General features: G+C 39.6%; 2 protein-coding genes and 1 long non-coding RNA gene across 3 annotated transcripts; 1 reads left to right on the top strand and 2 right to left on the bottom strand.

Moving 5' to 3' along the window:
- Positions 1 to 2,014: 2,014 nt before the first annotated feature.
- On the bottom strand, positions 2,015 to 25,941 carry LOC146453244 (uncharacterized). Its single transcript, XR_014859547.1, has 3 exons — positions 25,449 to 25,941; positions 16,216 to 16,317; positions 2,015 to 4,699 (listed from the first exon to the last, which is right to left on the bottom strand). It is a non-coding gene; the product is annotated as an uncharacterized LOC146453244 (long non-coding RNA).
- On the bottom strand, positions 6,447 to 10,327 carry LOC146453245 (uncharacterized). Its single transcript, XM_085096837.1, has 2 exons — positions 8,942 to 10,327; positions 6,447 to 8,212 (listed from the first exon to the last, which is right to left on the bottom strand). The coding sequence occupies exons 1-2, from the start codon at positions 10,325 to 10,327 to the stop codon at positions 6,509 to 6,511; spliced, it is 3,090 nt and encodes a 1,029-aa protein (XP_084952963.1). The 3' UTR covers positions 6,447 to 6,508.
- On the top strand, positions 10,594 to 17,826 carry LOC146453246 (uncharacterized). Its single transcript, XM_085096835.1, has 4 exons — positions 10,594 to 10,863; positions 16,248 to 16,297; positions 16,680 to 16,777; positions 17,640 to 17,826. The coding sequence occupies exons 1-4, from the start codon at positions 10,594 to 10,596 to the stop codon at positions 17,762 to 17,764; spliced, it is 543 nt and encodes a 180-aa protein (XP_084952961.1). The 3' UTR covers positions 17,765 to 17,826.
- Positions 25,942 to 27,560: the final 1,619 nt, after the last annotated feature.

Here is a 27,560-nt window from a genome sequence, read left to right on the forward strand (position 1 = left end):
TTTCAAAAGAAAATACAAATATCATAATAATAATAAAAATAATAAAAAAACAACATCTTAATCAACATATTCCAGACTATTTACAAGTTAAAAGTTCCGATTCCAAAAAAAAAAAAACAAACAATTCACAGAAAGTCAACAGACACACGCTTGGCCAGCGTTTAGGCGACAGTCATCGATGAAATCCCCTTGTGGAATTCTGTGGAAAGGTGTCCTGGAGCCTCTTACGCATGTGTGTACCGACCTTAAAATCTCAAAAGAAAGCAATGTTCTAATCCAAGTGATAGTAATGTGATAAGGTTCCTCATTCTTTTCTGAGAGCTTTTCGGCTAGGCGTTTGAGAAAGCAATTGCAGTCGGCTCCCATCCCACCGTTGGTTCCAAAATAATAATAATAATAATAATGGTTTATTAACTGATCCACTGGGTGGCGCTTCCCTGCCAGTTCACTATCGAGAATACGAAAGTGGTCTGATTGCCATTTACTTCTGATTTCCATGGCCATTTTTCTCAATCTGTGACTTTAAATGGTGAGCAAAATACTAGCAGTGTAATTTCATACAAGTAAAGTTTCTCCCAATTTTCTATCAAGTGTTGTTCCACGGAATCCATAATTGAAACAAACCATATTTAAATTCGTAACCGATAAATTTGTTATTGTACCTACTGGTCCAGCGGGGTGAAAATCTCAGAGGTTAGCGAGAAAACACGGAATCCAAAATCGTATAAGGATCTTTAATGATTAATATTCGATCTGGAATTGAATCACCAAATACATACGATGATTAAAGACGAAACCAGTTATTCTAAGGGAAAGTAAAAATACACACAGTTGCGTAACAATTACGCTGGCAATAATGCTTGCTTTAAACCGAATAAATGAAACTACGAAGCTTAGAATACCAAATACAAAGATCAAACAAACTTACTTCATGAAAGGAGTCCATGTTAACATAAACAGATCACGTACAAAACTAAACTTGTAAACGCTCCGAATAGCAGCAATACTAAATCTAATCCGATCCGACCTATTGAAATTGCAGACTAATTAGTTACAAATTTTGTCAGCATTTGCTATGATCAAACGGAAATCAGGTCTCTTATAAAGTTATTTATAAAGTCACGCAAGCGTCAAACAGTCACGGAAACACCTACTAGCCGTTTTATTCGTTGAGTTGATTTTGCGTCCTTGCTTTTGGTCCCGTAATGGCGGCTGATGGTGAACACTTGCACTATAGGTTGAATTATGAATAATTTCTGCTGTTGATTAAATTCTGATTAAATTGATATAAAGTTTACAGCTTATCGAACAAGCGAGTGACATTCAGCCCACAGCGATAACACGTTCATTACGCAAGCGCATTCACGAGTTAAAAGGAGCGAAACATGCTTAAATAAACTGAGTTCTTGACATCGCAGCAGTTAGCGGTAGTAGCTGTTCATACACTTAAGTTATCTATATGAGAATGGAGATTCCAAAACAAAGGTTGGATACCTCAGAAAAATTGGGAAGTGCTGACCCACCAGAACGCATAACCAAATTTTCGGAATACATTGATACGTGTAACATTCCTGTAAAAAAAAATTAATAATAATAATAATAATAATAATAACAATAATAATACGATACTGCTGTGCAATCTCAACCACTTTCTCTGCGCGAAAACTTGGATTTGCTCTTTTTTTGATTCGTATCAAAGATGAGGTCAAATATAATAACATTTTTGACAACACATTTGATGCGCATCAAAAATACGTCAAATATGTGACGCCTTTGCATATACCTTTGACTTGAATCAAAAGTGAGTTCAAATGTATTAACAACTTTGACCCTACCTTTGACGCGCGTCAAATTGAAATCAAATATGTGAAGGCTTTACTGCACCTTTGATTTGAATCAAAGGTGATGTCAAATGTTGTACAACTTTGACTCCGCCTATGACGCGCATCAAAGGTGGATCAAATATGTCATATCTTTACAAATATCTTTGATTCGAATCAAAGGCGACGTCAAATTTAGTACAAATTTGACTCCACCTTTGACGCGCGTCAAAGGTGGATCAAATATTTAACGGCTTTACATTACCTTTGAAAGATTTCAAAGGCGAGGTTAAATGTATAACAACTTTGAAACACCTTTGACGCGCGTCAAAGGTGAGATCAAATGTACGACGGCTTTGCTATACATTTGATACAAATCAAAGGCGATGTCAAAGGCGCTCCAATAACTTTGACTCCACCTTTGACACGTATCAAAGATGAAGTCAAATATATGACGGCTTTACATATACCTTTGAAAGGCGAGGTTTAAAGTATAACAACTTTGAAACACCTTTGAAGCGAGTCAAAGATGAGGTTTAATGTACGCCGGTTTTGCATGTAAAGACTCATATACCTTTGATTCTTATCAAAGCTGTGGTCGAAGTTCCTTACATATATTTAAATGTTCGCTAATAATAAGAAATCAAACACAAGGCAGTTATCAAATAATTGTTTGGGAAAGGAACTTTATTCTATATTATTTATGATGTATCCGCACTTGCCTTGGCATGTTTCCCAGCAAAAAGCAAAGAAAATAGAAAATACTTTGCCAGCAAATAGTTGCCACTACAGTTGACACCGCTGGTAAGAACTCTTTTACTATAATGTTCATTAGCCGGCTTGATGCAACTATTGTTTTGTGTCTATAATGTTATGTTTCATATATCTCATACCTTTAAGACCTAGACGTTTCCTTTGCTTAATTAATCATCTCTGTTAATACACGCTTTCTTTGTGCTATAAACGGCATCATTACCCAATACCCCCTATTCTGTTTGTTTTTATAAAATAGCCAGGGTCAAGCTGAGTTCTGTCTAACTCCACAATGCACGAAGCATACGTATGGTGCGTGCATTACAATTTGTACATATGCACGGAGCACACGTCAGATTTTTTGCCTGTGAAAAATCTGAGAAATTCAGAGACAGAATGCGCTGTCATTCCAGCGATTCGCAAAGAACAGTCTGTTGAACTGATGTTTCCAGACTTTTAATTAACTTCAACTTGTCTCTCAACACCTTAAAACTTAAACTTGACTTGGAGTTAACTTCTTGAACTTGCTTACGACGTGACGAAAAACTAAAACAGTTTTACTTTTTACTTGATTGCGCTGTCGCCTGCCCTGTCGTGATTGTGTCGTGATCGGCAAGAGCGCGCGCTATTAAATTACGCGTTATCTCGCGTAAGGAGAAACTTGATGTTGATTCATTAAAATTCGCACTTGTCTGAGGAGTTGCGATTGTTTATATTTTATAAAAGAAACAAAAAACTTGTTCCTCGTGCATTGTTGAGTTATATAAGCACTTGGGAATTTTTAAGAACACTCGAGAAGTGCCTTAAAAATTCCCGCTTGCTTATATAACTCAACAATGCACTCGGCGCGTTTTTTATTTCTTTAAATAAATGTTATTCGGGAGACATTATAAGTTATTGTCACCCGATCACGTTTGTTAAGTCACATTTTGTGTTACGTAAGCAATCCCATTTATACCGTGCGCACCCTGTTGAGCACTCTAAACTGTATTAAACTGTAAGTATATTTACCCGCAGACTAGAATTATTCCTCCTCGCATTTTGAGACTAATCTTCATGTTCGCAAGAAATAGAAAACGATAAACAAAACAAATGGTATTAGCAGTAACATGCAAAATAGCAATTGCTGTTACCACACTGCAGTTTCAGTGTGTTACAAACCTACGCACTCGGGAAGTCAACTTCTCCGTCATCACATTCAACTGACTAAGGATAAGCAAGCTGATTTCACCGATTTATTGTTTGATGCAGACTGCATAAGAGGAAAATTCTTCATCTCTGCGACTTTAATCTTAGTCTCCTTCGCAGCCGCTCGGACCGGAGTCACGCATACGGGGAGCGTTGCGTGACTCCGGTCCGAGCGGCTGCGAAAGGAGACTACATTAATCTTAGCTGGCAAGGGAATTTCTAAACAGTAAGCTTTATGTGCATCGGCAATTTGGATAAGCTCCCCCGATCGAGACTCCACAATGAAACACAAAAGTAGGTAGGCGCCCCAACCTATTTAAAGCAACAATTTAACCCCACTTATAAATAACTGAGTAAGAGACAACACCATGCGCGGTAGCAAGAACTGGTGGTGCGCGCAGACTCTCGTATTTCCCTACTAACTCCGAAAAAGTGTCCTCCAAGGTAGGAAGGAAATACGAAAATCTGCACGCAGGCTAAGGCCCTCTTCATACGATCCCGGTTGACCGGGCTGGCCCGCTTACCGAGATCTCGCCTCACTCCTATTTCCTTTGCAAAAGCTTTGATGTGTTCATATGAGAAGGCGGGCCCGGTTACCGAGATCTCGGTTTCTGCGGGCTGGAAATTTTCTCATATTATAGTTTAGAGGTTTGTAGAACTGATAAAAATGAAAATTCGCCCGGGCTTGTTCGCTTGAATGACCGCGTCACTACTTTCCATCTCGGTAACCGGGATAAAAATTCCCATTTCAGCCATATGAACAGATTCGAAACTGATCGCAAAATTCATCCCGCTAACAAAGCCATCCTGGTACGTAACCGGAATCATATGAAGAGGTGTAAATCAAAAAATATAGACAAAACGCCAAGTAACGTTTTATGTGATCGGTGTTTCTCATGTGTCCGTGGCGTGTGTTCTCTTTAAGTCCTCCTCAGCATCTGGAAAGGAACACAAGTTACACTGAATCACTATTAAGCACAAATAACTCTTCAGTCTATGGTTAACAGACGAGAATTCGGATCCAAAATTATATAAACGCAAGGTTGAATTGTTTATTTCTACCGATCCTCGTGTATGGCTCAGAGATTTGCGGAGTTTATTGGGAAAAAGATAGTTGAACGAACACGTGTTTATTTCTGTAAACTTTATTGGGAGCCAACGAGCAATTCCCAAATGCAACATGTAGAAATGAACTCGGCATATTATCATTAAAGGGAAACATTGACATAAATATCATTACATTTTTGTTACAACTGGAAAGCTTAACAGGAGATAACATTGAAAAGCAATGACTCTAACCGTCCAAAGGGCCAAATGCAAAGAGTAAAATTGTATATTAAACATTAACAAGTGTATTAATAAAAATTCAACTAATCACCAACTTAACGCGTACTCCACGTAAACTCAGTTTACGCGTACTCTACGTCAACTTTACTCGTACAGGACTCAAAATAAATTTTTACTGTTAAAACAGTAATTTACTGTCGTCTTATTCAGGCGTTACGGCAACGCTACCCAACTTTACTCCCCCTTAACATGAATTATAACATAGCGCGCGTGCATCCTAACCTAATTCCTATTGGCGCCATCATGGTACATTTCTCAACATACGTACGGCCGTGCGTCCATCCGATGACGTCTGCAAGTCATGTGAAGGAAGCATGCGCGCGCTATGTTATAAAAAACTTTTTACAGAGAGACAACACCATAAAAAACGTATATTTATAAGAGCTTGTCGAAGTTAATGAAACGTTAAGATTTAACCGATACGAGAAACCACTTTAACCTTTTTTTCAGAGAATTTTGTAATTAATCAGGAACAAAACCTGTTTTCCAGGAATCGCTTACTTTATTTTCACTATGTTATAAAAGAATTGGTTCATGCTTTTAGCTGTGCGTATATCGAGTTATGGATGCACTTAGGAAGTTTGGAGAGCACTCAAGAAGCTAGAGTTGCTCTCGGCTACGCCTCGAGCAACTCTTACGCTTCTCTCGTGCTCTCCAAACTTCCCGCGTGCATCCATAACTCGATATACGCACACTAAGCATGAACCAATTCTTATTTGTACACCAACTTTACGATAACTCTACGCCATTTTTATGAGACCTCTAAACCAACTTTGCGCGAACTATACGTTCACTTTACGTGAACTCTGCACCAACTTTTCGTAAACTCTACACTAACTTTACCCGAATTCTACGCGAACTTTAGACCAACTTTTCGCGAACTCTACGCCAACTTTTCGCCGCGAACTCTATGCTTACTTTAATTCAGTTTACGCGGACTCTCTACCAACTTTTCACGAACTTTACTCTGACTTTACACGAAATCTACACTAACTTCTCGCGAACTCTGCGCTAACTTTTCACGAACTCTACACTAACTTTACACGAACTCTACACCAACTTTTCGCGAAATCTAAACAATCGCGACCTAATTGCATAAATCGCCAGTTGGCGTCCGAATGAAAAAGAATATGACTGCAGAGACGTATCATATGTAACAATTGCATTAAACATTTGGTTCTTATTGTTTATTCAGTTAGTACGTGACCGGTCAACATGACTTGCAATGGAAGATTTTGTCCGGTCAAGTCGCAATTTCTACCGTACATTGCCCGTTGATCGGTCGTTATTTTAAGCCATGCGCGTATTCTACGTCAATTTTACACGAACTCTACATAAACTTAACTCTGAACTCTACGTCAACTGTACGCGTACTCAGTCCCTACATCAGCTAAATTTGACTACGCGAATGCCACCTTTCTTGGCAGAGGGCAGACCACCATAACATTCTCCCCTTTAACCTTGTCAAACGCAGGTACAAATTTAGAAACAATACACTGTACTGGAATGAACGAAGCTGGTCCCAGTTGCTCAAAGAGATCTTTGCAGCAGACTTGTACGGGTTTGCCAAAATAAGACCTTTCTGGATGATTTTGGTACCATAACACGTAAGCTAACAAAAAGGGCTTGTATTCTCCGGCAACACAAACGTTCTGACGCATGTAGAACTGCACGGCACCCGCTCTTGGCTCCACCCCAGTTGTGTCAACACGCCCACTTGTAGAAACCCACGAAGCTAAAACATACGAAGAACGTACAGATCTAGACGTAGAGGAAGCATATCGCTCACCGCCTACTTCTATACCAGAGAACCGTTCAAAATTCCCCACAACACTTTCCTCCTGTACCTCTGGACATAGCTGCTTGTACATGTCTCGAAGGTAGATGACTTCATGGTCTTGTAAGCAGTCGAACATTGATGGTGGGAGACAGCGGTACGCAGAAACTTCATTCCAGAGGTGTGTAGGTTGAGCAGGACCATGGCAAAGCGCGGCAAGAGCACGAAAGCAATGGACAGGTTCAAGCTCAGTTTCACCCAGTGTCCCTGTCTGTCCCACAGGTCTGATCAGGGGCTCAAACTCAGCGCGGAAAGAACGTGGGAGGGGGATTCCGTGCACAGATTGATCGCGGAGAAACTTCCGCATCAACTGAAGTTCAATAGAACGATTGTTGGTGTGGAAGCCTCCCATGATACCGTTATACCTTTCAAAAGAAAACAACCAAAACGCATAAACAGGACCAAAATCCAAAATACATTCAGCGAGGTGAGTATGCATGTGCATGTTTGGAGTAACGAGCTCGGTACCATAGAGCCTCTGGAATTCTACACAAAATGTTTGCAAAAGGGATCCTCCTCTGATGGCTTCCGCGACCGTAATACAAGGACTACAGAGTAACTGACACGCAATCACAAACGCTCTCCACACTTCTAGATGATCGTCAGGCAGCTCCCCTTTGAGAGTGTAAATCGACATGAGCAGTGTCCACGTTTTCCACTGGTCCGCAGTGAACCCACCAAAGCTGATCGCGATCTTGTTCGGCAGCCGACCAAGCCCAGATGGAAATTGGACGTCATCGACCTTCTGCTGGATAAGCTTTAATTGCGCATCGGTGATGATTCTATGTTTCTCATTGAGCCAAACATTCTGCATGACATGTTTTGCACTCCCCAAGAACATATTGTGCATCGGATCGACAATCGTAAATCGAACACAGTCAAAATAAGGCAGACGCAAGAGCTCAGTATAACGTGTTCCGTATTTACTTTCTGCATCGTGTTTGTCTTTCATAGTTGTTTGATTTTGTGTTTCCTGGGCTTCTCTTCGGTGTTCTTCGTTTGTTCGTTTCTCACACGGATCAAAACCGGAGTAATCCCTCTTCTCACCAAAGGTTCCTTCGAATACTTTCTTGCATTTGCTGCATCCCCTTCTCGCTGCAAAGCTCAGAAATCCACTCACCTGTTTATTTGAAAGAATAATTATTATGCACAAAGTGTCTACGTTATTCACTCGTGTCTGTTTGTGCTTGCGCTTCATTCTCACTCCCAGAACCAGTTGTAATGACAGTTGTGAATTCAAAACAAATTGTAACCGGAAATTAACTGGTTACCGTATACGTTCAGAGGTAAAAAATGTTTTTTTTTTTTTTCATAAGGGACCGGCAATCAGTATTAGGGGGTGGGGGGCTGGCAGCTGGAAAAACGGAGACCCAGAAACATATGACTCACCGGCTGTCATGGACTGAATTCCACCCTATAAATTACCGGGTGAAATGTCCGATTGGTAAGGGCCTCAACGAGTGACATCTTCCAATTACTTCAGATGGAAATGTACGGATTTTGAAGTTTTGAATGTTTTCATTGTCTTCATTCGAATAGTCGAATACAGTAAACACCCATGTATAAAAACCTAGATTTTACAAGTTAGCCTAAACAGGTTGTTGTGAATAATTGTAGGGTTCATATAGACAGGTTCTTATGTAAAGGGGGTCTAAATCGAAAATTTTAACCTAACAGGTTCTTATATTCTAGGTTCTTATACGTGGGTGTTTACTGTGCTCGACTTAACTTGAAATGGTTTTAATAGCCACGATCATTTGTAGGGTATATGAAATTACCTATTGAAAACTGAACGAAGTATTTTCCGATTACAACCAACTCTACCCAAACGTTTGTCAAATGCCCCACTACCACGATCTGAAGAGGAGTCAAATGCCCCACTATGCGGAACTGAAGAGGGGAAGGAGGGCCTGTGAAAGGGCGGCATTTCCCAGACCCCCATCGGCTTCTCGGCTCGCTTTTCTCGCCGAATTTTTTCCCATCCCCACTATTTTGCCCTATCCCCAGAACAAAAGCTAACTCTGAATGTGTGAATTTTCCCACTTAGTAATAAGCTTCTGATTAAACGTATAAATACCTTTCTAGCAGCCGGTAGATCCGAGGCAACACACAGAAGAACACCGCGCACAATTTCGTCTCCAACGTGCCAACCTTCCCACAACACGAGCAGTTCGTCCACCAAGGGCGCTAGGTAAGTGTTAATAGAGATAGATGGCTCGTGGGGTCCTGGGATAACACCAACCAGTATGACATTCTCAAATTTAAACCGTTCATTTCGAGGCAGGTTCATGACTACGAGATAAATCACTCCAACACTATATCTGGAAAGCTTGAACGGCTGAAACCAGTCCACATTGAGCATTAACCCGAGAGATCTGTTCCCAGCAAGAAATGGTTCTCCGCCTACAAACAAAAATTCCCGCCACACCCTTCCATCAAAAACATCAGTGAGTAGTTCAGAGGCAGTATCTCGGCCCATCTTCCACAAGTTGCATTTCAACCAAAAATCCTCCCGAGTCATAAATGCCTTTAAAGTGTCTAAGACACTCATGTAACTGTAGACTTTGTGCGGGTACAGTTTAGTGGTGCCATCTTTAAGCTGAACCTCCTTCAAAAGATATCCGCCATTCATTTCACCGCAGGTTGCCCGGAATCGCATCTGTCTGTGGTTGGGGAACGGGCGATGACAGCAACGTTTCGGGATTCTCCGACTTCCAAGTGTGTAGAAACAGTCGGAGAAGGGATACAAGGAATGGCAGTTCGGGCACACAACGTACTTAGTGAATCTGTCACAGCCTATTCCTAATGTCTTTCGAAGGAGATAAACCGAGGTCGGCATCAAAAGAACAACACCTCCAAACCAAGGAGCGTAACGCTGACAAACGGTAAAAAGAATGTTAAAAAACTGAAGCATAGTTTCTAGAGCGTTATCCGATATTTGGAATTGCGCAGTCCAAAACATCAGAAATAAACAAATCCACTTTACAAAAGAGAGCTGTTTTGCATACGTTTCTGTTCTCACTTCTACTTCAGCGTCAACAGAGAGCGATGGCGATCGTCCAGCCTCTAAGTTATCTTCGTCGAAATCAATCAATACGTCCTCGATTGCATCCTCCCAGAATTCCATACCTCCTCTTACTCTTTCAAGGTAGACCTCCATGTATTCTTCGTCGTCGACGTCTTCTGCCTCATCTGCGTATTCTGGAGATAATTCGTCGTACTTGTCATATTCTTTTGCCGAGGATTCTTCATCGGATGAATAACGTTCGCCTACATCCCACGATCCCGTTTCTTCGTTGTAGTAATCACGTTTGTGTCTCCGATAAGTTCTCGGTGCGACAAACTCGCCACAATGAGGACAAAAACTACCGTTACCTTCCATTTTAGTACTAGCACAAGCGAGCACAAGTTCCCGAGCCAACTGTCGAATAACCAATTTGAAAATCAAAAAGCTCGCCTTAGTCCTCCAAAACGACCCTCCTTCCCAAGTATGGGCATATGCCTTATATGGAACAGACTGCTAAAAGCGCGGGAAATAGATGGCTTCGGGAAGCTCGTTGAGTGTTTTTCAACAGAGCTAGCTGGGTTTTTTCAACACCGAGATTGCTTGGGTTTTTTAACAATGAGAGGTTTACCCGTTTAATCGCCATGTCAGAGCATAGATCTCGAAGACCAGATATACAAGGGGCAAGGACCCTTTTCCATCCTTTACGAACGGCAGCTGCCCCCGCAGTCAGAAGTACAAGCCGAACAGAATCGGCACGGCCATCACTAGAGGCAGTTCCAGCTCCGCTTACGATTAATGCCGAGATAGCCGATATGCTAAACGACATTAAAACTCAAAATCAGAAAATCCTCGACCAACTGGACCAGGGAGGAACTGAAAAGAGGGCAAAACTAGTGCCGAAAAAAACTGAGGTAAGATAATAATTTACGACATGGAAAGAGCAGTAAACTAAACTTACGCCACTGTGACGCGGCTCAGTAGATAAAATGTCACCTTCTATCACGATACCTATTATGATATATTATATTATATTTCCTTACAAGAAAGAAATGGTCATTATCTCTCAGTGAACAACAGTTAAAATCCAACTGACAAAGTTACTCAAACGATTCACAAGCTCAGTCATATCGTAAAAGCTACAGCTTTGTGATTTAGCAGTACTGTCGGAGCGTTTTAGATTACTGAGAAAAAATATTTATCTGAGTAAAAATAACGTTGACATTCTTGTTTCTGTTAGCTGGAAATTCTGTGATGATAAAGGATTATCAATAAGAAAGGTGTTCAGGAAACGCGTTAAACAATTTTCATAATTTCACGATTTCAAGTGAAGCGATCGTGTTGTGACAAGAATGAATATTCCCGCCATTTTGAATCTATCCCATAATGCAGTGTATACGTTTTAACACAACACCGTACGTAGATGAGAGGTACCGGTACATATAAATGCTAAATTAATATGCTCAGTCGAGGAACAATTAAGGTCAAAACGTAAAACCAGACAATGTGTTTACGAAAATATTCAAAGCAAATGAATAGCAGAATCTTGAAAGTTCATAACATACATATAGTTATGGTCAAACTGTTACGATCGAATAGCTGGCCGGTTCATTAAAGGCACTTTACATATATATATATATATATATATATATATATATATATATATATATATATATATATATATATATATATATATACACAAAGAAACAATATAATGATTGCTTCACTCAGTCGCAGGAGTGCTCGATGCAAAAACATGCAGAGCGAAATATAAATTTAAGATAGAAAATGTAACACAGTTACTCGAGTTTCACGCACTCAGTCTGATGATCGCTTAGTGCGTGAAACTCGAGTAACTGTGTTACATTTTCTATCTTAAATTTATAATTTACATACATATATATATATATATATAATAATATAATGCAAGAGATAGGTTATTCGGTCATTTATTCGCTACTCTGAGTTTCATGCTTCTTGTGAAGCAATCATCAGGCAACTGCCAGAAATAACGGTTATAATAAGAGAAATTTGAAAATACAGAACAATAGACAATAGATGCTAACTTGTTTGCGTAACGTGTCACACGGGATCGTTATCAGTAACTAAAAAAGAACACTGTTTAGTAGAAATTTCCTAGCATGTCTACAACCTGATGCGAGTTCATTTCTGCTGTTGAGAGTTGACATTTCCGGCCTGCATAATATGAAAAATTTTTCCCACAAACACAAATTACATCTCTTAGATACATTCGAATAGGACCTAGCTTGTTTAACTTGCCGCCATTTAATTTCATACGCAATTTGTTGATCTTTTAGGCTCCAGATATACTTACTAAGCGCGGTAGCATGTTTGTAGCGCTCATTACGAAATGAACATAAATGATTTCTGAATCTTAATTTAAAAGTAGTGTCACAAAGTCCGATGTATGTTTCCTTTGTGGTTGGAGTGGTGACTTCAGCCTGGTAGATGACATTTTCTGCGTTGCAATTTCCATCCATAGGGCACGAGTTAGGTTTCCGGCAATTACAGTTCTTCTTTTGATCGTTGGTGCGTACGGATTTGTTAATTTCAGCTTTGTTGTGATTAGATATTATTGTTCTGACGTTACCCATGCAGCTGTAGCTTAATTTTATTGTGTTACGGTTAAAAATTTTGTTAAGGGGGTTAGACTTGGGGAAATGTTTGTCGATAAGTGAAAGGAAGCATTTCCCCACGTTTGTTGCCACGTTCTTGCTAAATGGAGGGTTAAACCACAGGATGTTTCTTTGCCGTCTAGCATTCCGCGGATGAAAAGGCTGGCTCGGTGTGAAGGAGAGCTTATGTTGGTAGCCGCTTCTGTCAAGTGCTTCTTGATAAACGCCTTTAGCGCTATCGAAGCATTCTTTATCTGATGAAATCTCAGATAGCCTTTTGTTGATGGATTCGGGAATGTTCCTCAGGATTGACGGTGGGTGGTTAGATTCTTTATGGACATACAATGGGATGTTGCCCTCCTTCATGTAAGGGTAGAATTTCTCACTTCTGAGGTCAAGCGTGACGTCTAGGAAATTGACCCTTGTGGTGTTTGCTTCGACTGTGATCTTTAAGTCGTGGTCACGGAAGACTTTGCATATCCCCTTCTTTATTCTTTCTATTTCGCGTGGCTTCATGTTGAAGGCAGCCAGTCCGTCGTCACGGTATAAGCCGATGTTATGGCCATACTTCTTTGTGAGGAGAGACAAAAGGTAGCATCCAACCAATTCACATGTTTCAGCTCCATCGAATGATCCCATGGTGACATCGAATTGGTTGTTTGCTGATTTCTTCTCCCATGGACAACTGTCGCTGAACAACAGTGATCGTTTTGCATGCAGTATAATCTCACGCTCTTGGCTGGTGATTTGGCGGTACTGAGAGGCGAAGTTGAGCGCTTCAGAGAGCAACTTCTCGGTGATTGATGGATAAAACTCACAAACATCAAAACATATGAACGAGAGCGAGCTCTTGCTTTTTAAGTTCTTAAACCACTTCAGGACGCTTGCTGTGTTTTTCCACTGGTTTATTTTCGTACTGGTGATAATGGAGGCGTTAATGTCGTCTAGGATTTGCTTGCTAATGGCACCAATTTCCGACTTCGATGGATTTATTAGGCGACAGGTTGGATGGTCATAAAAATTCGGTTTATGATCTTTTAGCGTGACGAATGCTTCGGCATTCGTAGCTAATTTCTCGATGCGGTCATCTAACTTTAGTCGTTCAGCTATTTTGGCAGACTTCGCATCGAGTTTTTCTACGAGTTTGCCATTTGATTTCTTGTAGGTTTTGGTGACGTTCTCTTTAACCAATTTGTCGTAGGAGGAAGGGTTCATGGCATAGAAATTTGTGGTCTTGTCTGCCGGAATTAGGAGGCTGTTTGGCTTTTTGATCTTGTTTTTGATGTCACTGTTTAGTTTACTCTGGAAGTTGGATTTGATGTCCTTGAATTTGATGTTCTGTATAAGCCGGGTCATATCTTCTTCAAACGGTTGTAGTTCGCTGATTTGTGGAGGGGAGTTTCTTGATTTGAAACCGTATGATTCTTTTGCTGTTGACTCTGTTCCGTTTAGGAAATAGTGAGCTTTCCATCGTAGTCGACGTATGAAATGCTCTGTCTTCTCAATGAATCTCTTCAAGTATTCGTTCTTTGCCGGCAGCGGGATGTTTTTCGTGGAATAGCCCAAATTAACCTTCTCCATAGTAGTAGAAGATGAGTCAGTCAGAGTGCTCAACACTACTTTTAAATTAAGATTCAGAAATCATTTATGTTCATTTCGTAATGAGCGCTACAAACATGCTACCGCGCTTAGTAAGTATATCTGGAGCCTAAAAGATCAACAAATTGCGTATGAAATTAAATGGCGGCAAGTTAAACAAGCTAGGTCCTATTCGAATGTATCTAAGAGATGTAATTTGTGTTTGTGGGAAAAATTTTTCATATTATGCAGGCCGGAAATGTCAACTCTCAACAGCAGAAATGAACTCGCATCAGGTTGTAGACATGCTAGGAAATTTCTACTAAACAGTGTTCTTTTTTAGTTACTGATAACGATCCCGTGTGACACGTTACGCAAACAAGTTAGCATCTATTGTCTATTGTTCTGTATTTTCAAATTTCTCTTATTGTAACCGTTATTTCTGGCAGTTGCCTGATGATTGCTTCACAAGAAGCATGAAACTCAGAGTAGCGAATAAATGACCGAATAACCTATCTCTTGCATTATATTATTATTATTGCTCTAGTCCAGCTATTGAGCACTTTTAAGTTGATGAAGATTTCAACCCATTTTTGGATTATATATATATATATATATGTATGTAAATCAATTGCATTGCTGAAGGAAATTATACAATTGCATAATTTAGGAAATAAAACCAGATGGGTGTTAAATATTCACCAGTTAACATCAGTACTAATTTCAAGTGATTATGTTTTATGCGCTCTCTGATTGGCTAGTCAACTTCAGGATAAACTGTGGCATTGACATCCGAGCTAAAACAGCAAAGCCGAGTGAACATCTTATACACTTACACCGAGGTTCAGTCTATTGTGCACCCCCTACCCATCTTTCGACGTCCATCTTTCGACTTGCTGTCCGAAATGAACCAATCACAATTGATGGAGACCGGTGCTTGTTTCATGTCACCTTTATGGAAATGAGCCACAAGTTCAAAAGGTCATGCTTGTGGACTGTGATCGGTGGCTTTCAATCCTTCTTGTTTGTTTAGCATGTCGAAAGATAGGCGATGTGCACATAACACTGAACACAGCTGTAAATTGCCACAAATAATAATTATTACTTTGTCTACAGTGTACTTGATTTTCACTTTTGAGATATATGATTATTCATGTACCTTAAGTGTCAAAGAAAAGTAGCATTTAATATTTTTTTTTGCATTATGTTCATCACAGAGTCTAGTGAATATAGTTTTTTTGGCATGGTAGCTAAGCTAAGCCAGATTTATGCAGGGTAAAAGTGTTTTGTTTTTCATGTTTAGATCAATTTTTTGCAAATTCTTGTATCCACGGATGAAAATTATTCTAAAACAATTATATTCGCCTCAGACTCAATAAATATTGTTGAATATTTACCTCGACTTCGTCTCGGTAAACGTTTACTAATATTTATTTCACCTTCGATTCGGCGAATAATTGCTATGTATTTAAACCTTATTTCTCATGAGTTTGAACTTAATACTGCCCTCAAAAAAATGCTGCCTTTGAATAAATGCCACATAGAAAACAATGTTTTCTCAATGTTTAATAGTCAAGTAAATACGTTTACCTTGCAAATTCAAATCTCTGTAAATATATCTACCACTACTCACCATAAATTCAGTGAATTATAAAAGTGTTTATTTCACCCATTTTGAAATCACTGGTGATCCTTGCAATCTGATTGGCTCTCAACAGTGCGATTTATTCCCAAATTGCACCAATTTTTTGCTCTAAATCGCATACTTTCTTTAGCCCATCAAATTGGAAATGAAGTAACAAAAATAGAATATTAAAATTGACAGCAACACTCTGTGATTTCAAAATAGGTATAATAAAGTGGTAATTGTGAGCAATTTTGGTCTGAAATCATACTTGTGATTTCAAATCAAATTTGCGCTGCGCACTCGTTCGATTTTGAAATCATGGATATGACTTCAGACCAAATCGCACTCAACTCAGTTTAATTACCATTACTAATTACTCTACTGATCTAGTGATATTTATTAAAATCACTGACATCATGATTTACCTTCTTGTATTTTTTTTTTCAATTTTTAACAGAGAGCACTCCACCACATTGTTACTGGCCTTGAAACGCCATGGAACTTTGGGTAGGTATAATGTCACGTTCCTGTTTGGCATGAGAAACAAATGTGTTAATTGATAATATAAACATCATGTATTATCTGTAAAGCCATCAATTACATTAAGGTGATTCCTCAGTATTGTGCATCCTTACTGTGCATGATTACTTGTGTTATGAACAGGCATTGAAAGCATGACAGTCTTCCCTACAAGGTTACGCATTGCAGAGATCAAATAAAAGGTAATTTCTCCTAAACAAGCACAGTGACCTATCCTTATAATTCTTCAATTCATCACGTCTCTTTTGTCAACTTTTATTTCTGAGGAATCACCTTAATGGTGCTATGAATGAATTTTAAAAAAATTATGTACTTTCTTGCTGTTTAAACAAAAACAATTTTCCTACAGAATGTCCTATTCGTCGATGGAAAACACAGCGGTCACCAGAGAAATATTTAAACGGTTTAGGGCCATAGATAAACATACAACGGGATACATACTGACAAGTAAGTAGTGACTTTATGTCATACAGTGTATATGCACTCATGATCATATATGTTTCCTGGTTGTTCAACAAATCAGCCAGGGCCGTAGTTAACCTTTGAGCCATCAAGCCCGGGGTTAACAGAAATGTCCAATTGGATCAGTACATGTGAGACAAGACCCTGTACTTTTGGATTGAAAAGAAAACACCCACCCAACATAAAATATGGATAAACATTTCCATGGTTCTGGTACAGAGAAAGCAAATATAGTGATCCAAAAAAGCTTTGCAGTAGATTTTTACGCAAAATCTCAGTTTTCATCCAGCCAGTATATATCTTTCCGGTGATTTTATTGATTTCAAACAAAAAAATTGGAAGTTAAAATTCAGGACAACGTCCACTGCAAATCGCCGAAACAAACACTTACACAGCTACAATTCCCAGGCTTAATGGCTCAAAATGGCTGGCTACACCCCTGTCGGCCCCTCTATATAGCTACATATCATTGGCTTGCTTAACAATATGACGCCTATAAGCCTGAGAACATTATATCATGTAAATATTAATATATATCACCTTTAAACCACAGTACATGTACAGTATATACACTGAGTATGTAGTACTCATATATATATGTTAGCATCAATCCACTTTTAGAAAAGTTTTCAATGCCTTTATTTTTGCAAATTTGAAAATCTGGAGTTTACTGCAAACTGTCCAAAACTGAACTGGGTGATAATTTTCATTTGAGCAGGAAATAATAACAGCTAAAACATTGATCACTGTACTGAATGGCAGCCCTAAATGCCCGGGTTATATAAGGCTAATTTAAATGCTTATCAAAAAACTGAATTCAATCATCTTTATAATATTCTTATTTCAGAAGCGACGAAAACATATTTCAGAACTAAAGTAAGGGAACATAAGAGAAAACAAAGTGGGATTCAAAAGCAAACACTCTTGCGGCAACGAAGGTTGCAAAGACGAAATGAGGCGGGTAATATATAATTTTATGTGTATTTCCTTGCATAATTTATACATTATAATAGCTAATTAAAACCTGCCAAGAGTTGAATAATTAAGTGGTTTTTATATGCATACAGCATATATATGTTTTCTCAATTTCTCTCATTCCACCTATATATATAAACGTTTATAATTAGTCAAAAGTAATATCTCCAGATATTAAAGTCACTGCCTAATCTCTGTGATAGGGTACAGAATTGTGTCCATGCAAGTTTACAATTTACTTTTTTCTGTTTAGAATTTATCTTGTTTTATTTTGACCCAGCATGTGCATCTCTTGTGAACTAGAAGAGCTGTAGGCAGGGGGGTGAGGGGGGGGGGGGAAGATTCCCATACATTCTCTTAAATGAAACCATAAACGATGCTCAGCAATCATGGCAATCTTCTCACTGATCAGCCGAATAATGCATGTACGTGGACATTGCAGAATCCAATGGAAAACATCTGGGAAATCAATGTTGCTTGGTGGACCGAAGACAAGATTAAGATTTATTATGTTTACAATTATAATTATGTCTCTGTTCTGGCATTTTCATCTTCTATTGGATCTGAAGAAAACAACAGGACGCGGATCGAACAGTGGAGCCAATTTAACGCAGGTTATCAACACAAGTTTTATTTTCTCAAATCCGCTGAAGTTGATTTGTTTTAATGATCGAGCTGGGATTGGGTTTAAGATACTGAGCTTTAAAATGATCACATGTGAAGTACAGTACTGAGGGGGGCGTAAAGGGGACCTGAAAACCGCAAAACCGCGCAGCAAAACGTAAAAAAACAGCAATACCGCTTTGAAATTTACCAAAATACCAAAACCGTAGTTACAAATGTGGAACATGCCATCATCAAGACTTTAGGTTCGGCATTCCGATCCGTTAGAAATGTGACCTTATGTATTCTGATGAGCGTGTTCGTCGATGTTAATCAACGTAAGATCATCACACTGGTGATATAATATATACTGTACTGTTTCGAAGACTGTTCATTCAGCAAAGAAAAAAAAGAGCCGCATACACGCAATCACGTGAAAGATTGATTATTGAAAAATTCCATCAAATGTATTAATATCCGTTGCTCTGATTGAAGGACCAATGGCTCCTTTCTTGGACTAACACACAAAAATCCATAAAATCAATGAATTTTTACTCTTTGACAAGTTACTCTTGACTCACGACAAGGTCTCGACATATCAGTCTCGACTCTCGACATGTTAGAGATGGACTATTAATTTTTATTTTTGAGGGGGGGGGGGGGGTGAGGTTGAGCAATTTTGTCTTGTTAAGATTTTTTTTCTCACCTTTGTGCTGTGAAAGAATTTTTTTTAGCATCTTAAGGTTGTGCTTGAATTTTTTTTCGATCAGTTTTCAATCTTCGTTTTACCAAAAATGAGCATTTTATGAGGTATGCCTTATACAGGTATGGAACAGAAAATGACTTTCTCTCCAGGCTGATATAAGCTGCATTTAGTCTATTCAGTGTTACACGTTGGGTTACAAAAATAAATGAGAAATTCTATTCAGCTGAATTTTAAACCTTTTAAAAATGATGTTTTTATCCAATGCCAGGAAATCAGAATTGAATATCTTATCTGAAAACACAAATGTGAGTTATTTTTCTAATGATGTGTTTTAAAGAGAACACCTAGCCATTTACTTCCCACCCTCTTACAGTAACAAAGCCTTGACGTAAATGCAGCTTGACAGCATAAAGTCATGTGGTGTAGATTTGCACCCCCCCCCCCCCCCCCCTAGTCTTAAGGTGGCCGAATACAGTTTTTTAGTGTACAGGTGTTAGAAGACATTATTTGGAAACTATGTAATTCTGGATTTCTTCAACTAAGAAAGAATGTATTTTCGTACGTCTTGTTGAGCTAAGTAACGTTTCGATGGCAACGCAGCGAACTATTAAACGTCCATACATAGTAGGTTTCCTTTATTTTTAGAAAATGCACTCATTAGATTTTTTCCATTTTTTGTATCCAGAAAAACTCACAAAACACAGACACAGTTGCACTATTTTCATGTAATTTTGACAGAGAGATCTCCTACAAATATTGATTTTGCATTTCAATGTTTTGTGAAGATACCCTCTGTTAGATTAAGGTTTCTCTTTGTAGGCGAGTTACGCTTTTAGGGCACTATTTTCACGCCAAATTTCAGGGAATTGTAATGAGCGGTTCCCTAGAAAACAGTTCATTTCCACAAAAACAACCAATCGCAATTTTTTGGTCAAATGCACATGCGTGGTTTAATTTGGGTTTCATGGCAAAGATGAAAAGCATGCGAAAGGTCTTGGTGAATTTTTTTTTTTGCTCGGAAAGAAAAGAAAAAGAGTCCAGAAACGAGAAACTTAGTTATTTAGGATCAAAACTTAACTTTATTATCCATTTCATGTGAAATTGAGGGATCACTTTATCAACCGCCGTATTTGCGTATCACAACCCTTAAGCACGCGCTTAATAGCATCACTTACACAATCTGTAAAGCACGCGCAAACTGTGTTCAGCCACCTTAAACCGCTTTTTGGCTGATACGTGGCAGAAGCAGAAGCAGGGGCAGAAACATAGCTTATAGTGGGCACTATCAGACACTATTTGGTTGTTTTCGTTTGTTTCAATTTTGTCATTTATAGCTGTATACATTCAAGACTGTGAACATTTTATAATTTAATTAATAGATACAGGCCGGTAGGCAGGTTTTCTGCAGGAGGGTGCGGTCCAACTAGGAGACGGACCAAACAAGAGCCGGAGGCGCGAACCTCTAAGGGAGTTGGGGGCATGCTCCCCCGGGAAATTTTGAAAATTAGGCCGGTTGTCTGAGACTGCATTTCGTGCGTTTTGAAGGCAGTATGATATGAAAACAGGCAGCCAAAAGCGAACTTAAAAACGTGGATATTACTCAAACTTTTGAACTTCAAGATGGATTTTGTTTGGTGTAGAGACTACTTTAAGTATGTATTTTACAGTTTTAGAGAATAATGTCACTATTTAAAAAGAACAAAAATAGAAATAAAGTTGAAAATCCGTATTTTTCCCTGGGTTTGCTGCAGTGCCGATCATCATGATCTTTCAGTAGTGTGCCAAGCTCAAGCCTCCTTAGGTACTTCTTGGCAAACATATCAATGTCTGTTTGATAAACTTGGATGTTTGACGTCAATTGAAAACATGTTTTGTGCGCCAGTGCATTCACGGGTAGATGCAAATATGGATGGCATATATTTTCTTTGCTTATTTATTTCATTTTTACAACTACACTAACAGTGAATCAGAAGGGAAGTATACTATCTATATTTTTTATCAATTCAGTTTTTTTTTAATCTATGGTAAACAAAAAAGTGGACCTCCGCAGCCTGAGGGGGAGTGCAGGCGCACCCATCGCATCCCCCTTCCCTACGGGCCTGAGATATCAGATATGTTGAAGATAGTTGAAAATTGTATTTTGATACAAGATATTAGATGGAAAGTGATATTTTATGACATGAATTTTATATTATACCAGATTCAGTGAAAAGGTTCAAATTTATGTTTTAATAAAAGAGATAGATTGAAATGATGTATTTATGATGTTTATGATATGAAACACAGAGGAAAATTATTATACGAATAATTACACAGTATTTTTGTCTGTTGAAATTAAATTATGACAAAAATTACAGTTTAGTTTTTTAGTTGGTCTAACAGGATCCTAAGAGTAGAAAGGCTTGCTCAATTTTTTCTTCCCTTGGCCAACTGTGCATGATTTTTTTTCTCTACTTTTGCCGTGCAGGAATTTTTTTTGGTAATTGTCCAAAGCCCCCCCCCCCCCTCCCTCAAAAATAAAATGGTCCATCCCTTATTCTCAACTCTTGACGGTCCTCGACCGAACCGACATATCATTGGATAAAATGGTTAATCATATCAAGTATTAACTGGAAAAGGCTGAAACAATAAACCGCAAGGCTTGCTTGCACAATAATGGTCCCTGATTGTGCAATCTGATCATGATGCGCTGTACTTGTTGTACCCGCGTACCTTGTAAAACGTAAACAAAACAACTGGGAACGAGAGGATCCGAGTGAAAACGAAACATCGCAGAGGTCCGCAGACACTTTTTTTTACCGATTTGCCCAGCCTAAAATTTATAAAAACCGCATACCGCAGGTCAAAATAAAAATTTCCGCATCACCGCAAACCCTTACGCACCCCCCTCAGTACTAATAGAACCATTCCAGTGAAAAGTGCATTTTATTCCGAAGGAAATAAATGGATATATTGAATTCATTTTGGCGGCAAATCTGTTGCATGTGAGGCACTGCAGTACTAGTGGCTGACAGTTATTTGTGGAGCAGAAGCAATGGATCCTGACAATCTCAATTAACTGGAAGCAAACTGGTGCCAAAGACGAGCTTGCATGGGGGAAGGTGTCAGGAAATTGGGGGTGCCACCAACCCTGGGTGCGTCAACCACCCACCTGGCACCCTCACACTGATAGGCTCAGTGTTGATACTTAATTACATATACTAACCAAACAGGGATGAGCAAGGAGTTAACAAGTATGCAGTACACAAGCGCTAGAAAGGGAAAAAGAGAGGGGGGAAAATTGGGCGCGCGCCCAATTTTCCCCTCTCCCTTCCCCATTCTAGTGCCTGCCATGCAGGCTAGCAAGCAATGTACCGCTAGCAAAAACAGTTGCGAGTACACAAACAATGTAAGCAAGCTTAAGCAATACGATCTAACCCGGCCCACCCCTAATGTCATAGGGAAACCACTGTAGCAATTTGTCTTGGTGTTAACTTAGCCTCAATTGCATTTATCCACATACATGTATAATCTGAAATGAAATTCATCTCAAACCTGTGAAAATAATTCTTATGGTCATATATGGCAAGCGATCGATCGCAACTCGTGTCGGCTATCCCGAATTCAAACACAGACATCCCCACTGTTTCTTATCATGTTGCATAGTCGGAGAAAGCATCAATCATTTATTGGCCCAAGCACCATTGCTATCCCCGAACATGACATGTTTAATAAATATCTACAAAATGTTTCCAGTCTGAATTTGAAAAACATTTACCATGGAAACTTTGAACAACATGCTTCGGCCGAACATCTTTGGTTTGGAAACGCCATTTCTTGTTTTCAATCTCTAGTCTGCTCCCAGGGGGTACTCTGGTATAAACGTGACGGGGGTCAGATGTAGTTAATTAACACGCAGTAATGCGGGATGAACTGAACTTTTGCTCTTGTTGTCTAGATGCGACTTTTATGAAAAGTGACGGGGGTGCTCGACATACCTTTTAGGGGTAAAAAATGTGGTTTTTTCCACAGTTTTCATTGATGATGTGTTGTCATGTTGAGGAGTGCTCTAAGGCTTTCAATTCCATAGCATTGGGTTGTTCCAGAAAAAATCCACACCTCCCCGACGGATGGGATTCTGGAAATTCTCACAGGAGGGGGGGTCAAAGACTCTGGAAATCCAGGCGGGAGGGGGGGTTGAACTTAAGAAAGTCTTCTGCAGGGGTCATTTCGACCGATAGTTCACGCGATTCGAACGTTTAGTTCGGTGACACTTCAGCGCTCTCAGACCCTGAAAATAGTGGAAATGTTTTGTTCACATATTTCTCACCTAAAATAAATGATAATCTAAGTTCCTTCGCAGGTCCTTTTATAGCAGAAAACGCGAACAACAAGGTACTAAAGAACGAGCTGTCGCAACATTGTTGCAACGAAGAGTTTGAAACGCCTGACACATTTCTACTCGTACCAGACCCAGCGCACCACCGTTGTGTAATTTCACGTTAGCCCCGTTGAAATCTCGTTTGTTTGGTCCGCCATTGCACTCTTAGCGTAGATTCCACTGCGTCAGGCAGAAGAATTTTTTACTTGTGCAAGCAAGGATGCAGAGCTATTAGCTGAAGAAGATAATTCCAAAGAATTTTGGTCCAAAAAAACATTCCCTCTTCATCGAAAATACTCGAGACGAACTTGTAGCCATCTGTACCTCGAAAAAACTTTTGGAAACGTAAGTTATTGCGAAAGCAACAAAAGGAGGAAGTTCTTGGACGGGTTCCTTCAACATATACAGTGGTAACCTCTCTGAAGTCCCATCTTCCGTAGCACAGTTAAACAAGCAGCCAATGCATTTTCTGCGTGCAGTTTTAAGATTCCATGGGTATTGTCCATACACAAAGGATGAACTCGTTCGCTTTTTTGCATTGTTGCTCCTTTCTTTTTTTAGTTCCACGCGATAGAGTTTTTAATATTAGCCGAAGAACATCTTCTAGACATGATTGTGCGTATTTTCTATTAAAAATAAATTAAATTTAAACATAATATTTTTACGCGGGATGCCCTGAGGGGGCATACCGTGTCTAAAAACGGGTCGATTTCTTTTTTTTCTTCCTCGTAGTCACAAATCGGTACATTAATTTATTCATTAAACTCTCCCCTCTCCTACTCGGGATGTATTGTTCTGATTGTCTTCAACAACAGCAGGCCAATCAAAATCCATTCTTGTCGCTTATATCGCGAGGGAGGGGACCCACTCACCCCTACCTGTGTGACGTCAATGCATCATTTGATATATTTATTAAAGACGGATTAAGTCGCGCCATATTGTTTTAACATGTTCTGGACTCAAGTGTGCCGTTTTCAAAGGGAAATTTGACCATTTTGAAGCGGTAAATCGAAAGAATAACTTCTAAGAAGCACCCGACACGTAAAACGGTGGAAATTGGTGAGTTCTTAGTGAAGGAATCGTGCTTTGTTTGACAGTCTTAGGCCACGACGCGAGACAGAAAAGAGGTCATTGAGAAGCTTACGTTATCGTAATGGAATTTGACAAATTTCCGCTGATAGTCTGAGTCGCGTAACACACGGAAAACAACGTAACGCGATCGTCGTGACTCAAACTATTGCATTAGCAAGGAGGGTTTTATCAATTGGCGAAGCATACAGTTGGAATAAATGAATCAGCCCCAGCATCACGCGTAATGCCAGTATAGCAGGCATCTTGTTTTTCCGGAAATCCAGGCGGGAGGGGGGGGGGGGGGGGGTCTTTTGTTTTGGAAATCCAGACAGGAGGGGGGGTCTTGTGCTTCAGGAAATCCTGGTGAGAGGGGGGGGGGGGGTTAAAAAACGACCCCATCCGCCCGGGGGGTGTGGATTTTTTTTGGAATAAACCATTTTTGGTTTGCACGTTATGTCACAGCAGCCATGTTGGGGGTCACTTTGCATAAGAAACAAAAGGTTTCTACTCAGCTTCTTTTGTTTGCCCCACCAACTTATGCAAATTGACTCCAACAAGGCCGCCAAGCCTTTGTCTTTGTTTGCCTTTGCACGTGGTTGCAAACTAGCAAAGCCCGTGAATGTGGAAAGTTTCAAAATATGTGATTATTTCCTTAGGTACCTTTTGTTAAAACCGGCTAGATATACAAACAAAAGAATCCTTTCTAAATAAGCGGCCGAGTATTCTACAGTTTAGCCCAAAACTATACAAATGGCAAATAGAAATCACTTGGATACAAATCAACAAATGATGGCAGGCGGGAAATTGCGTCTTCAATTAATCAGTGTCAAGAGTCAGGGTGCAAGAATGAAATGGGCACTCCCAAACCAATGCCAAATATTTGAAGCCACTACAGATAAAATCATACTTAGAACTATTAAAAGAGTGAAGTGATAACTCACCCATCCTTCGTAATCCTATGATCCTGCTTTCGAATTCTGTGATTGCGTCACCTCGTGGGATAAACCAAAACAGTCCAGCAACAACAAATACAAAACTTGTTCCGCCGACGTCAAATCAAGGATTAAAACGACTCCTTCCTCCATTACATACAAGCACAAGCCGTTACCGAGTTGAAAAGGAATTTGTGTGCTCTCACACCAGTCACAACAGACACATCCTCGGCAAAACGACGCGCGGTTTTGGTCGGACGGCCGACGGTGCAGTGCAGACAGAAATTCGTCATCAGTCATCAACTCGGGGTGATTTTCGCGGGAATATTGCAGTTCTTGCAATTTTTTTAACTGTATTGTCTGTGTGCTAACTCATCAGAGAATATATCCTTCTCTTTTGGAACTTACGCAACAATTGCAAGCCAGCAAGCAAAAGCATTGTTTCGAACATCGACTGTCGCTACCAATGGTGTTGTGATGCCTGTATGTTGCTAAACCGGAAACGGAAACAAAGAGCATGACAAAGAGAAATTTGGATTGGACTAACAAGAACGGGAAACGTGGAACGTAGAATAATTTTTTTATAATTTTTATAAATCGCCTGTTACATTATAACACTTTTGTTCTAAAAAAGAGCGAGGCTGCGTTCAAATCAAAATTACACCTAGCAGTAATCCCAGATTCAGATAACGTGCGTTCGAAAATTCAAAATATCTGGACGGGAAAACTTCATGATGTCTCTCTCAAATTAGTCTAATACACGTGAAAATGTGCGCATGATTTTTAATTAACCCAAAGAACAAATCTCTGCTTGGTCTGTAATATTTGAATAGGGCCCACTGTTTGGTAGCATGTGCTATTCAGGGTAAAATTACTCAGATATTAATGTTATATTCCCCTTTATCTTATAGAAAACTGCACAAAGGGCAAAGGCTCTAAAAGGTAGTACCACGTTCAGCGAAGAAGACAAGTTGAAATATTCTGAAATAATGTTGACATCATATGTGTCCTCAGACGAATCAACAAGCGAATCAGAACAGGAGCCTGAAGATGGAGATAATGAGGATGTGGAAGGTGAACGAAAAAAAAAGAAAGTATTAAAAACCAAAAAATTAACATGGAGATCTCAGGAACTAGACGATTTAATGAAGCAGTTAGATCGCAAAATTCAACGAAGGAGGTCCCAGAGGGCTACAGAGATGATGGCCAAGAGGAAAGAGGCAGCAGTGGCCTCAGCTCGTCTGGCGCCACCAAACGCCCCAGCATTTGCCATTCGGCACTAGATGAACTGGGGATAGTTGGTGGTCAAAACGTCGTTCCTTGTTATCGTTTTTACTCACTATAATTTGAAAACAGCGGGAAAATAGTGCCAAATGGCAAATGCTGCTGTCTCTTTCCTTTTGGTCATCTTCTCTATTCACTATTAATTGTTTTAGGCCCGGCTTACCACCGTTTGCGTCGTTAGGCGACCATTCAACTCAAAACTCCCAAGTCAACTTTTCCAAAAAATTCCTTCAATCAAGCATTAAGCTGGCTTCGATAACAACAACCGCATGTACATTTACTAAAACAATATACGATAAATGGAGTTGTTGTTAGTGTCAGGAGCGAAATTCCAAGCCAGCTGAATGCTTGATTGACGGAAATTGAACTGGGGAGTTTTGAGTTGAATGGTCGCGCAACGATGCAAACGGTGGTAAACGCCGAATCTAACTCAGGAATTAAATCCATGTGAAGTTTGGAGTTTTATTTGTTTACCAGGGGCGTCGCCAGGATTTTTGAAAAGGGGGTCACACTGAGTCACACCCAGAGTACTTACCAGATTGTCATGTCGAAACCCACACTGTGTTTTACTAAAATTATTTCACAAGGAGGGGGGGGGGGGGGGAGGGGGTCACGGGCACCCCAGGACCCCCCCAGCTGCGCCCCCTGGTTGCTGTAAATTTAAGTGCGACTTCATGCAGGTCTGGTTTAAAAGTCGCATTTCACATGTTCGGGATTTAATACACATTTGATTGCTATGAAGGTGGCTCGATCGGATTTTTCCGGGACGATACCTTTCAAATTTGAGAAACTAGTGTACGAAAAGAAACAACTCAAAGAGAAATTGTACTGTTTCTA

This window comes from Pavona decussata, unplaced genomic scaffold (genome assembly GCF_977016875.1).
Source record: "Pavona decussata unplaced genomic scaffold, jaPavDecu1.1 SCAFFOLD_340, whole genome shotgun sequence".
Lineage (NCBI taxonomy): Eukaryota > Metazoa > Cnidaria > Anthozoa > Scleractinia > Agariciidae > Pavona > Pavona decussata.